This window comes from Microchirus variegatus (genome assembly GCF_963457635.1).
Source record: "Microchirus variegatus genome assembly, chromosome: 8".
In the NCBI taxonomy this organism is placed as follows: Eukaryota; Metazoa; Chordata; class Actinopteri; order Pleuronectiformes; family Soleidae; genus Microchirus; species Microchirus variegatus.
In genome coordinates this window covers 1,949,643-1,963,856 of record NC_139809.1, presented here as the reverse complement: position 1 = coordinate 1,963,856, position 14,214 = coordinate 1,949,643, and the positions used below count along the sequence as shown (strand labels likewise).

The 14,214-nt window shown below is 40.4% G+C and overlaps 1 protein-coding gene across 1 annotated transcript; it reads left to right on the top strand.

The window, feature by feature from the left end:
- Positions 1–2,926: 2,926 nt before the first annotated feature.
- LOC310930315 (AT-rich interactive domain-containing protein 3A-like) lies at positions 2,927–13,927 on the top strand (the record flags this gene model as incomplete). The annotated part of the gene is made up of 9 exons (XM_083893248.1): positions 2,927–2,990; positions 3,639–4,217; positions 8,329–8,403; positions 8,514–8,586; positions 9,787–9,970; positions 10,782–11,029; positions 12,371–12,646; positions 12,751–12,840; positions 13,788–13,927. The coding sequence occupies exons 1-9, from the start codon at positions 2,964–2,966 to the stop codon at positions 13,925–13,927; spliced, it is 1,692 nt and encodes a 563-aa protein (XP_083749374.1). The 5' UTR covers positions 2,927–2,963.
- Positions 13,928–14,214: the final 287 nt, after the last annotated feature.

Sequence of the window (14,214 nt, the reverse complement as noted above, 5' to 3'; positions counted from 1 at the left end):
CTTATTGAATCAGTTTCCTGTTGACCTTTACATAACGGAAAAACAACCTTGGACTGTGAATTGGCTCGTGCTGCGGTTCTGTTTCTTACCTGCTGTACATGTAAGTCCTGATACGTATGGACCGTGGCTCTTGCGGTTGCGGTTGTTGTCAGAAGAAAGTAGGATTTCCAGGAACAGCACAGCAGTTTATACGTCGCCTCTTGCTTCGGGTTCAAGGACTGGGGAGGAAATGTCGGTGCGTGTACAGAACATCCGGTCCAACTAAGTGTATACATGCAGGAGTAATCGGACTATGACATGCATTATCAAGGTATGTCTGTCCTACTCATGTGCTTACATGACATTAAGAAAACCGAATTATTGTCCTAGTCTGACTTAAGTTTGACTTTTAACATGCAAGTAAACAGACTGTAAAACACTGTGTCTGTAAAGGCATGGACATTAAATGTCCACTGACAAAGTGTATGAGCGATAGCGAGAGCATTAGCTAACCTTGGCTGATTCTCTGTCTTCGGTTGCTGCCGTCCATGAAGTATCCACACTGACAGGTCTGTTGTCAAATCCCTCTGTTTTCAGCCGTCTGTGTTTTAATGCAGCTCCACAGCAGACCCTCATTTTCCTTCATTTCTTCTGCCTCGTTCCCTGTGCAATACCGCTAATTATAACACTGTCTTAGCTGAGTGCACGGTTAACCTGTAAACATTATGTTATTGTTTACCTTGTTTTCATTTGTTACCTTACACACATTTAAAGGTGCCTTATGTAATAAATCATAAAATCCTCCTAATATGTCACAGAGACTCAGGAATAATGTTCATATAACAAACTGAACTCACCAACAACAACAGTACAGACAAAATATTTGCATTAAAAATATATATTTTGCAGACTGCAAATCATGTTTATGTTTTGAAACCATGTTTTGGCGTCATGTGGCGCCACCTACCGCCGTCTACCAATCATTGCAGTCAGTAGAGTCTCAGCTGCCGAAGCGGTTTTTGGCCACATTCTTACATATGGCACCTTTCACAGTATATTGTCTTATTTCTACTTTTGTATGTTATGATCCTATGCTGAGATGAAGATTATCCTATCTCCTTCCTGTTTTTGAGAGGAGTCGTGAGGCTTTTTATGCCCACTATTGTTTTGTGTTTCCTTCGTCTCTGATGTCACATCATGATCGTTTAGTTTTCTTACGTATAGCACCTTTAAAGTTAAATAATTTATGGAAGCAAATCTGTGCCATCTGAGTTTGAATTTGAATTTCTAACACTGAATTTTATTTGCATCGAAATTAGACTTTGAATTTTAAAAACCATCAAATTTAAAGCACTGTTTTTTTTTTGCCATTGATTTTTTTTCAACGTTGAAATAAATTCAGTGTAAAAAAATTTGATGTCTCAAAAAATTCAGTTGCAAAAAATTTGATGTCTCAAAAAATTCAGTTGCAAAAAATTCAATGTCTCAAAAAATTAAGTCTAAACTTGCAAAAACATCAGTTAATATCCAGGTCACCAGACAGAAGCAATCGATCCCTGTCTCAATTCATCCAACACCAATCAACGTACGCTCCATTGGCCATACATGAATTATAGTTTAATACTAAACCTCATAACTTGATTTGTGGCGCCACCACTGGCTGCTCCTTGTTGTCTATCAGACGAACTGAGTAAATGCAATAAGCGCCTGGTTAACTGCAAAATGTCATCATGCTGACGACCCTGTCATCACAAACAGCACAGAAAAATGAGGATATTACAAACCAGTAGCAAAAAGATGATGTTTTAAACAGCTAAAAGTTACTGGACTTTAATTAGGATGACCATATTTAGAAAGGAGACTTGGCTCTGCTTCGAGCTACTTAAATTATACTTGGATGAATTGAGACAGGGATCGATTGCTTCTGTCTGGTGACCCGGATATTAACTGATGTTTTTGTAAGTGAATTTTTTGCGACTGAATTTTTGCAAGTTAATTTTTTGCGACTGAATTTTTTGAGACATCGAATTTTTTGCAACTGAATTTTTTGAGACATCGAATTTTTTGCAACTGAATTTTTTGAGACACCGAATTTTTTGCAACTGAATTTTTTGAGACATCGAATTTTTTTACACTGAATTTATTTCAACGTTGAAAAAAAAATGAATGGCAAAAAAAAAAAACAGTGCTTGAAATTTGATGGTTTTTAAAATGCAAAGTCTAATTTCGATGCAAAAAAAAATCAGTGTTAGAAATTCGAATTCAAACTCAGATGGCACAGATTTGCTTCCATAATAATTCACATTTTACAAATTATCTGTGTGTGTGTGTGTGCAGAACCCTGTGAGCAGCAGAACCGTGAAAGAACTTTACAGTAGAAGTGAATGTCCATGCATATTTCAGCAGTGGCAGCCTGCTGCTCCCACTACTACTGGGAGAGGAAGAGGTCACAGATCCGCTTACAGCGCGGTGGGTGAAGCAGCTCCAGGCCCCAAACAACAAAAATGTTGCGTGGTGATATATTTTTAGCAGAGGTCATATTACCCCTCGACAACCGCACACGTGTACGAATAACAGCAGCGGCTTGAGCCTCAGGGTGGGATTTCTTTGTGAAGTGGGCGGTCACAGCTCCACACAGATCCTCTCCACGAGCTTTTACGCACGGGGCGGGCCTTTCATTCATCCAAGTTGGGGGGGGGTGTAGGGCCACCCAGTCAAAGACAATCAGAGATGTTTGAGTTTCCATGCGCAGTGACCAGGGAGGTAAAGCACATAGCAGACGACCCCTCCTCCTCCTCCTCCTCCTCCTCCTCCTTCAGCCCAAACCACACCGGGAGGCTCTTTTTTTTTTTTTTTTTTTTTTTTTCCTGAATATCAAATCTGACCAGAAGAATCTTCCTGTTTGAGGGAAAGAATCGTTATGAGATTAGATTCGTCTCTGCCGGAGGACAGAAGGAAACACTAGATACGACCTGTTGTTGACGATGATGGATTACACGAAGGCGCAAATGGTGAGTGTGTCGACGACTGTTGTTTCAAACGCTGCCGCTCGTGTTTGTTACTGTAACAAAGCAAATGGCGATTAATGAAGTCATTTTAAAAGAGAGCGAGTGATCTTTTACACCGAAAAAGTCTTCTTTAGACACACGTTACGTTTGGGGTCGTTCGTTTTTTTTTAGTTCTATCGATGCGTTATATTTGCCTTCACTTTGAAATGAAGTTGATTTCCCTGCACAGAACCGAGTAATCGATTGGTATCCAAAGGTTAGTTTGTCTAATTACCCCCTGTTTTTTTTTTTTCATTCTATTTTGAAGTAGATTTTTCCAGCTTTATCCAACAGGAAACTGCTGCTGATTTGTCCTTAACTGAATCAGTGCATTTCCTGTTCATTAATAATCAATATAATCCTCCTTTATTGTTTTAAAGCACAGGCATCCTAATTATTTGAACCAAAGCAAATGGTTTTGACTTGTTTAGACATATTATTTGGTAAAAGTTTGGTAAAATAATTAATTAAATACTTGTTGAATGCAGTATCCAGTTCTATATTTCGAATATTTACACAACACAAATCCAAGATGTCACTATGAGCAGTGAGGTGAAATGTACCTATGTGGCATTTTCATGACAAATGAATTTGTACGTTTGATCCACACAGTCTAGCTTATCTGAGGAGGCCAGTTCCGCCGGCTTCCCTCACTCCAGTCCGACCGGGGTGAAACTGGAGGCAATGATGGAGCATCTGCAGAGACAACAAGGAGCCAAACTGGAGATGAACCTGCAAGAGAAGCATCTGCAGGCTCAGCTGCTGTTCGCACAGCACGCCGCTGCAGCCAGAGCCTCTGGCTCCTCTCTGGACTCTGTGTTGTTTCAACACGCTCCGCAAGCCCTGAAAAACCACCTCAGCAGAATGGATCCGGACGACGATGAAGACACGGACGAAGACGAGGAGGAGGAGGAGCGGGAGATGGCTGACAACGATGACGACGAGGAGGAAGAGGACGAGGAAGAGGAGAATCAACTGGCGAAGAAGCTCCGACTGCACCCGGTTCCTGGCTTCCACTTCTCTGCTTATCCCACGTCTCAATCGGCTCCTATGAAGGAAACATCTGCATCTCCACCTCCAGCAATAAAACAGGAGCATGAGGAGAAGGACATCCTGTCTCCTGCTGGTCAACACGCCTTCACATCAGCCAATGGCCTTTCTGACTGGGGCTATGATGAGCCATTAAAACAGGTACACGATCTTACACTTTTGTGCCAAAATCAAAAGGGTTGTATTGTGTTTAAGAAAATCATCTTTCATTAATACAGACGTGTATCTCAATGTATTCTTGGAAATATTGTTGAATCAAGCTCCATGTTGATGGAGTCTGGGCCTCGTCTTGATAGAAGAAGACTCCCTGTGACTTCCCTCTGTGGTTTCGTAATAATTGTCGCACTCCTTCCTGCTGAGAGTCAGACTGACTGCCCACTTACTGCTGTTTTCTTGCGAGCGGAGGAAGGAGCGTGCCTCGTTGGCAAGATGCCCAAACTTGATAGTGTTTCGGGGTAATTACTGGCCAGGCCAGAGGTCTCTTGTTCTGACATGCTTCGTCTTGGGTCTCGCGTTGTGTTCAAAAACACACATTGGTTCATCTGCCGGGGTTAATTGGTCTTGGCTCTGGTCCAATTTTAAGTTCCAAGTAGCCGCTTGAGAACTGACAGAAACGGAGGAGAGGATTAGCGGGAAAACCTCGAGCATGTATTTATGGTAATGATTTGCCGTGAGGGTGAGCTACAGTCTAAAGAATTGCCACAGTGAGGGGGGGGGGGGGATTTCCTTTGAATCTAATCATAATCAACACAAGATCAGATGTGACAGTTTTGTTTCTATGTTTTCCTGCAAATATGTAGCTACTCTAAGAAAAGAGGGTCTCCCCTCGTGGTTCTAGTTTACTGTTTATGACGCCTGATCCCATTGGTTCTTCTGTGTGTATGTTTCCCTTGAAAAGGCCCCACTTCAATACAATGCATTATGATTAATGAGGCCTTTTGGTGGAGGGTCGACTCTGCAGGGATAGTGGCTAACAGCATACCAGCAGGCAGCTACTCCTAAAGTTTACAGTTATAGTTATCTCAGTGCAGCAGAATGTCCTTCTGTTGTTGGCTATCTCTTGTTTTCTACAAAAATACGTTTTAGACTCGTGATTTCTATACATTAGGTTTTATGGCTGTTGCTCAAAACAACAATTTTGTGTTAATGCTGGTCCTTATTTATCATAAATCCTAGAGCTGCTGCCATTGAAACATTTGTCTTTTGTAAAAAACAACAACAACAACAACAACAAGGCTGGAACAATGTACAGCTGCCGAGGTAGCTGCGGACGATAGCTTTGCATAATTTAGCTGTCGCTTGGCAACGCTAAATGGCGGGCTAATTTAGCCGAAAGTGATCAATACGTTATATACTACTGCTGCAGTGGGAATGTGTGTCGTTTCCTGTGTGGTGCTGCTGCTGCTGCTGCTGCACACAATGTTGAATGCGTTTCAGGCGGTTTAACAAGATCAAGTGTTGCTCATACTGATTTACTCATTTAGTAAATTAGTTTCAGACTCGGATGCTACTTGGACTGTGATTCGTCGTCTGTAGAAACAGCAGGTGATGCTTTGACCCGTATGTGCCGAGATCTGTGTGAACCTCTTAATGTGGTCGGATCGTCTGGGCGGAGCTGGTTATTTCTGCTAAAATCTTCTTTATCTACCTTTGACCTTTGTCTCCCCGAGTTGGACATAAAAAGCGTTTTCATTGGCCACAGCTCTGGTTAAAACCTGTAGCCTAAACCCAGATGATGGATTAAACATGCTTGCACTTTACTGACCTCCTAGGATCGTTGTTTTTCTTGGCGCTGAATTTCAAAACAAGGCTTGTTTGCCAACAGAGCTATCTTATTTGACGCGTACTGTATGCAAATATTGTTAAGTCCACTCCAACACGGGATCTTTTGTTTCGATGGTGGCAGCTGGTTAAGATATACGTATGACCAATTTCCAGCTTCTCTCCTTATTTTGCTTTATTTTGTCACCTCGACCCCCGTTATTATAGGAGGGCATTGTATGCCTCGCCCTGCTGTAAAGCTATTGTTCACCACTTGTGTGCAGTTTCACTGTAAAAGCCATTAAATGTAGAATGGGTGGAGACAGAGAGCCAATGTCCCCCCCCCCCCCCACCCCCCCTCTGTCTCTGCTCTCAGCACAGCGAGGGGCCAGATAAATGATCTTGACTTGTTCGGGTGAATAAAGGCCCAATAATTTGATTTGGATTTAACATTTGCTCGCCCCCCCCCCCCCCCCCCCCCACCCCGCTGTTGCATCGATTCATTTTCACTGTTGCTCTGATGCAACAGATGACCGGTTTTAATGACGCTCCTTATAAGGAGTAGTTTCCGGTTAAAGTTGGAGTTTTTGATGAGACTTTTCAATCAGACTGTGACGTTTTATTCCTTCGCCGGCTGAGACTCGTTATTTAAATACAGACATTAAACATGTGCACGTAATAAAAGTGGCATTTTTTTAAGGAGACAAAAGAAACCTTTTGCTGACCTAGATACTAAATAGTATTAGGATTCCCATGGCTGGATGTGTGAAAGCTTTGTGAGCAATTAACTGAATGCTCTTTGTTAATAGATCCACAGTGGGTCTCACTGGCTCATCAATAAGGGGGAAGGGTTTTATTTCCATCCGATGGTGAAAAGCCTGGGATGTTTATCTGCCACCACATCAATAGGCTTTCTGTTGTGTGAGCAGACGTCCTTTATTTTTAAAGAAATTGTCAACAGCTCTGCCGTCGCAGACACATTTGTGTTAGAATAAACCAGTGGACGCATTAATGTTCAAGCAGTTTAGCAGCTTTAAAAATTAAAAAAGAAGAAGAAGAAGAACAGAGTCTGCGTTTTGCCACAGTTGCTCGTTTGTATTGAACAAAACAAAGCAGCTCACTACTGCCTCGGTGTGTGTGTGATCACACAGAATAAGAGGTGTGGCGGCTAACGCGCCCGTGTTACCACCTTTCCCACCATGACAGCTCTCGTTTTTAACCAGTTCTGCTCACAGCGTGAAGGGCGGAACAACAATGAGAAGGAGCCTCTTAAGTGCTCATGCAGTATTTAACATGCAAACGTACACGCGTCTGAAAAATGGAGCGTTAAAATGACAATGATAATTTAACTTTTTTAAGCTCTTTTGTTGTTTTTTTTAATCAACAGAGCAGTTTAATGGATGGGGGCGCAGGTTCTGGTTGACTTGAAATGGTGGCGTGGTGTTTACAGTTTGAATTTTCTGAACTGTAAACGGTGACACACACACACACACACACACACACCACCATTTCAAACAAAATTGTTTCCAATACAAATATGAGGCGAGTTACAGCTGGACTCAGAGATGGCAGATTATTGATCCAATTTTATATTTTCTCAGCCTGTTGTTGGATCAGGCCACCGTGCTAAACATTCTTTGAATGCGACAATGTGTGTTAAGGACATAAACATTTAATGACAAAAGTCTCATAACCACGACAATGTTAGCATTTGGTCCATTCAATAGCCTAAACCTTTATTTGTGGTCTAAAACACAAGCATTAAGATGAGCATGTGCTGATTGTCAACAACGCCTTTCACACTGTTGTGCCCAAGAAAAGGCAAACGAGTAATCGAGGTGATTATATCTGCAAGTAGCTCCACAATATTCTTAAAAGAAATCAACGACGACGATTGTTCGACTAGAAATATCCAGGATACTGGAAAAACCCGTCAGCTCCTGACCGTGATTGAAACGACGGCGCCTTCTTAAAGAGTGTTTTCTTCCCATCAGGTTTGATTTTCATGCTTGCGTCATCACACGGCTCTTGGTTCACGGAACAATAACTAACCCACATGTTTTTCCACACAGTTGCACACGCACTGCCCTTCACTCACATTTTTAACCTTTAACTGTCATCTCATGGGGAGGGGGGGGGGGATGAGGGGAGGTGATGGAGGAGTAGCATGTCACATTAAACTAGCTAATGAGCATTGGACCTTTCATCTCCACTGCAGTGCCCAGCTGTTTACTGTAGGTCTGTGAAGGCACGTTTATTGCTGTGGGGGTTGGGGAAGCAGGTTTGGACACGGGAAGTGTTTTCCGATAAGGATTTGAATGGAAATAGTCATCTGTGTATAAAGTAATAACACTTTTGCTCTGAAGTGATCCAGTGTTTGATGCCACACTATCCTGCTTACATTGACTGTTTAAAGCAGACGTGAGACAGTCTGAGAGAGTCAGACTGCTGACTGGTGTCTGTGTGTGTGTGTGTGTGTGTGTGTTTACAGAGAGGAAGTGCCGTCTGGACTGAGGAAAACGATGGAGGAAAAGTAAGAGGAGAACCATCCAGGGATTTTGCCAAGGTCAGAAGATTTGATAGGTCCTATGTTGAAAGGCAAACTCTGAAATGATCATGGAGAAAAGCTTGTTCATTCATTTATTTATTTGTTTGTTTGTTTGTTTGTATTTAAAGCTGTATGAACTGGACAATGACCCACAGAGGAAGGAGTTTCTCGACGACCTCTTTGTCTTTATGCAGAAAAGGGGTAAGACGAGACCAAACGGCAAATAAACTAACAGGTGTTACTCGGTCCTTTTGTAGCAGGGATTTGTCTTGTATCCATTATTCGAGTTAAACTGCCCGTGAACCAATTACAAAACCCTCAGTCTGTCTAACACCACTGAAGTCCACTGATCTTTGGATGAGCTAAAGTCAGCTTTTCTGTAGATTTAACTCGCTCTCATATAAAATGAACTTTTCTGTGAAAATTGAATAGAGAACTATTTGGGAAAGCAGTTAATATTTAAATGTATTGTTATTTTTGTTGTATAATTTATTGTAAAGATGGTTATTTGTCTCTATGTGGTCATGTGATGGACTGGTGGATTGGCACCAACGCCCCGCAACCTTCATGTGGAGGATAAAGTGCTAGAAGATGAATTGATTAATTTATTGTAAATCAGTTTTTTATCCTCCTGACTACCAGGAATATAAAAAATTATGTGACAAAAGCCCCTCCCCTTTACATTTGTTATAATTGATATTTCAATATAACATGACATTAAATGCCTTCTGAAGTTGATAAAAACACATTCTAAACAGAAACCATGTTGAATGAAGATTATTTCATTTTTATAATTCAATTATATTTTACAATGTGTTTAAAACACATGCTTTTATAACAGGTTTTTTATCTTGTCCAGATTGTTGTTTCACACATTTCCGAACATGTGCAAATCCAGTCTAAACTAAATTGCTGCGAATGCAGCTGAAATCTGTCAATAATCTACTTAGGCAGGGACAAAGGTCACAGCAATGGCACATGTGCGTATGTGTCCGTGGCATGTCAAAAACAAAGTAATCTTATTCCCACAACTTCTCTTTAGCCTCCTTCATTAATTGGCTTTCCTCCAAATCGGGATTGGACGAGTTAGCTGTCCAATCCCGATTTGGCTGGCAGACAATGTTGACTTTGAAATGACTCCTCCTCCTCCTCGTCCTCCTCCAGAACTGAAATGAATGCAATGACCAAGCTGCTGTTGGAATTAACCCTGCCCCCATCCTTCAAAAATAAACGTCATTAGGGTAGTTAACACTCACAGATTATGCATACTAAGCCATATTGCCCAACACAATCCTCAGGCCCTCAGGTAGAATGTCGTCCACTTCCTCTTTGTGCCTCCCACAGGACTACAAATCACTGACCGTCACTTTCTGTATATATATTATTCTCACATTTGTTCAGGAACTCCTGTGAACCGTATCCCCATCATGGCAAAGCAGGTGCTGGACCTGTACCGACTTTACAAGCTGGTGACGGAGAAGGGAGGCCTGGTGGAGGTTATTAACAAGAAGATCTGGAGGGAAATCACCAAAGGTCTCAACCTCCCAACGTCCATCACCAGCGCTGCGTTCACCCTCCGCACCCAGTAGGTGTCTCTTAGATCTGTGGCTCATGATGTCGATGCGTCTGAGAAATAAAATGAGCGTCAAATATGAAGAAGCAGAGTCACTGACGATAATAGTAATCTAATCGCATGTAAATTTTGTTTTTTAAATTATAAATTTAGCTTCAAATGTTAAAAAGAAACAATCATCGTGATGGGGAAAAATAATGACCCAAGTGAATTTGATTATCTTTACTTGATTTATTATTGCAGTAAAATTGTGTTATCACATTCTATAGAAAATACATGTTAATGTGCCCTTGTCTTTAAATGTGTCTTTTGAGTGCAAATGTAATAATCAAAATAATGTTTTCAGCCTTTTTTTCATAATCGATTAATCTGTCAATTATTTTCACGATCAATCGTTTAATCGTTTGGTCTATAAAATGCTAAAAAACGTTGATCAGTGTTTGTCAAACCTTGAAATGATGATGTTCTCGAATGTCTTGTTTTGTCCACAAACCAAAATGCTTCAGTTTTTAATGATTTCTTTGTTATGTGGAGCATAGAAATGAAGAAAATATTCACATTAATGAAGCCAAAACAATCAGAAATCTTGTTTTAATCATGAAAAAAAACAATGAATCGATTATCAAAATAGTTGACAATTAAGAAGTTACAGTATAACTTCCTGTCAGCTTTGGAATCCTCTATATAAAGAATTTTATAGGATGACCGGATACTTTACCACACTCTTGCTGAAACTCAAATACACACACTGAAGTTAAAATGATCTGAATGAAAATTTAGTTTCAATACAATCCCTCTCTGACATCGATGCTATGCCCTGTAGGTATATGAAGTATCTTTACCCGTTTGAGTGTGAGAAGAAGCGGCTGAGTTCTCCCGGTGAGCTGCAGGCTGCCATCGACAGCAACCGCAGAGAAGGTCGACGTCCCAGCTACACAAACAGCCTGTACCGATACTCTCCCTCCCCGAGTGCTGCTCCGCCATCGCTCCTCTCTTCTCCCTCTATTCAAACCACGCCGACTCACAACAACATGCACACCTCAGCTAGTCCAAACCTCAGGAGAAACGCAGGTAGAACGGCGCGTCGGTCTGATTGTGTTGTGTCGGTTGTAAAGCTGGTGATCTCTGTTGTTATTCTCAACTCAAAAGTAACCTGTTTTTTTTTTTTCCCTGAGATTACCTTTAAATCCAGTTCAGATTCCATAATTATAGTTTGACACCGTTGGATGACGCTCGCCGTGCTCTTATAGCACATTTGAAAAGTACCATAAATAAATAACGTGGCTGCCTTGTGCTGACCTTTTTTACTCACTCCAGTTTTGAAGTATCTCTGTTACAGTCTCAGAATATACACATGCATTCTGCTGCTTATGGAAGTAAATCTGTGCCATCTGAGTTTGATTTCGAAATTTCTAACACTGAATTTTTTTGCATCGAAATTAGACTTTGAATTTTAAAAACCATCAAATTTCAAGCACTGTTTTTTTTTTTGCCATTCATTTTTTTTTCAACGTTGAAATAAATTCAGTGTAAAAAAAATTTGATGTCTAAAAAAATTCAGTTGCAAAAAATTTGATGTCTCAAAAAATTCAGTTGCAAAAAATTCAATGTCTCAAAAAATTCAGTTGCAAAAAATTCAATGTCTCAAAAAATTCACTTGCAAAAATTCAGTCGCAAAAAAATTCACTTGCAAAAACATCAGTTAATATCCAGGTCACCAGAGAGAAGCAATCGATCCCTGTCTCAATTCATCCAACACCAATCAACATACGCTCCATTGGCCATACATGAATTACAGTTTAATACTAAACCTCATAACTTGGATGCATTGAGACAGGGATCGATTGCTTCTCTCTGGTGACCCGGATATTAACTGATGTTTTTGCAAGTGAATTTTTTGCGACTGAATTTTTGCAAGTGAATTTTTTGCGACTGAATTTTTTGAGACATTGAATTTTTTGCAACTGAATTTTTTGAGACATCAATTTTTTTTTACACTGAATTTATTTCAACGTTGGAAAAAAAAATGAATGGCAAAAAAAAACAGTGCTTGAAATTTGATGGTTTTTAAAATTCAAAGTCTAATTTCGATGCAAAAAAATTCAGTGTTAGAAATTCGAAATCAAACTCAGATGGCACAGATTTACTTCCATAGCTGCTCAGTTGAAGCTATAATCAAGATACAATGCAGGTTGTTTTTAAGAGATCAGTGAGGGATTTCATTGGTGTGGGGGTGAAAATTGAGAAAAAGAGTCTGCAGCGGCTGTGGGTTATTGAGCTTCATGAACGATGAGTGCACATTCCAATAGCTCTGCTGCTCTCACACGCTCTGCTTTCAGTTGTTAGATTTAGCAGATTGATAATGAAATAGTTTTTTTTACCCTGTAACAATGCAATTCACACATTTGCCAGATGATAGCGTCACCCCTGTGATGCCCGGCCGATTGCCCATGGCTCTGGCTCTGGGGCAGCAGCAGCAGCAGCAGTTGGCACAAGCTGCCACAATAGAGCACCTCAGAGAGCGACTGGAGCGAGGAGCAGCAGGAGCGATGGCCGACACTCCGGAGAAGAAGATGATGAGGCTGGCGGAGGAGCAGCAGCGTCTCATGCAGCAGGCCCTCCAACAAAACCTGCTGGCCATGGCCTCTCACTTCAACCCGATGAACCTCAAGCTTAACAATGGACACGGTGAGTTTTACTTATAACTTCACAGAGCTTATCCTTCATTAACATGAGCGTAACAAAGTCCATTAACTGGTTTTGTTGTTGTTGTTGTTGTTGTTCTTCCACAGAGAACAAACAGGATTTGTCCCTGAGTATCTCCACTAATGGGGCAGCCAGTATCAGCGTGTCTGTGGAGGTTAATGGAACAATCTACTCAGGTACGATTTCATTGTTTTCTTTATTTCAAAGAATTAAAAGAAAAAAAGGTATTTACATTTTTTAAAATATATTTTTTCACCCAAATTAAATCAATATTTCTTTAGTAAAAACTGACAAATAACTTTTAAATGAATTAAATTATGTTCAATATATGTGCATTAAATATTAAAGTTATACAGTATCGTGCAAAAGTTTTCACCTCCAGTGCCTGAAACTTCTGTTGTTTTTTCTGTGATCATGTGAATTTGGAATGAAATTATTCGACTTAAAGCTGCTCTTATATATTATCGAGCTGTCGATGAGTTTAACTCATGCAACATGTGCACGTAATGCTCAAGCATGTCTTGAATAAACCTGGTGTAATAGACGTTTCAAATGAAATAGTAGGACAAACACAGGATTTAGCAGTAACATTAATGAAGGTTCCACTCCAGTAATAACAGATAAGTGTAAGGGGAGATCACGCTAAATACTTGACACCTGTAGAGGATGTTTTTTTTTTTGTTTTTTTTAAAAAACAACAAAAAACTGCATATTTTCTGGATGTGTTCAAGTAAAGTGAAATAGAAATAATGATCCTCTATTGTCGTTATAGCAGCAGCTAAAACAACAAATCTAATGGTGGCCTTAGACTTCTGCACAGCACTGTATATGTTTTGATTTGATAAAAAAAAAAATTACATTGGATTTTTACTGTTGGATTTTGCTCATATGAGACTGAACCAGGTCAGCACTTATCTACTGGTTTCAGGTCTCTTTGCTAATTGAAGCTAAGCTAACAGCCTCTTCTATGTGATGTTAATAATGTACTGTTATGCATCAGTTTTCTCCTTGTTCCTGTGTCCTCGCTGCATCTTTATCATTTCCAAACTTTCCTTGCCTTAAATGTAACAAAACAATCATATAAACATATCATTTTAATCCTTCATTTGATTTCATTTTAAAGGAATGCTGTTTGCTCAGAAGTCTGTGGCTCCCGTGGCATCACAGGCTGTAACTCAGGCAGGAACCAGTGGTTTCAGCGCCCTCTCCTCTCACAGTCCCACATCCTCATCATCCTCGACCTCCTCAAAAGGACCAAACTAAGGCTCTCAGATAAGCTCCGTATAAACACTATAGGGAAAATCAGCATTGTTTTTCATTACTTTGACGGTGTAACGTGCTCTAAATCAGTCTTGTTAAGAGCACGTTGTTGTTGTTTGACCTCAGATTCTTCCAGAGTGACTGCAGCTTTGATTTGGATCACAGTTTACCTCAGTGCCTGTCAGTGTCAGAAGATGTTTGGTTTTTTCTTTCTTTTTTTTTTTTTTAGATGTGCTGGCATTTGTGTGTAAAGTGCTTTAACAATGATTACGTAGAAGTGTCTTTGGAGC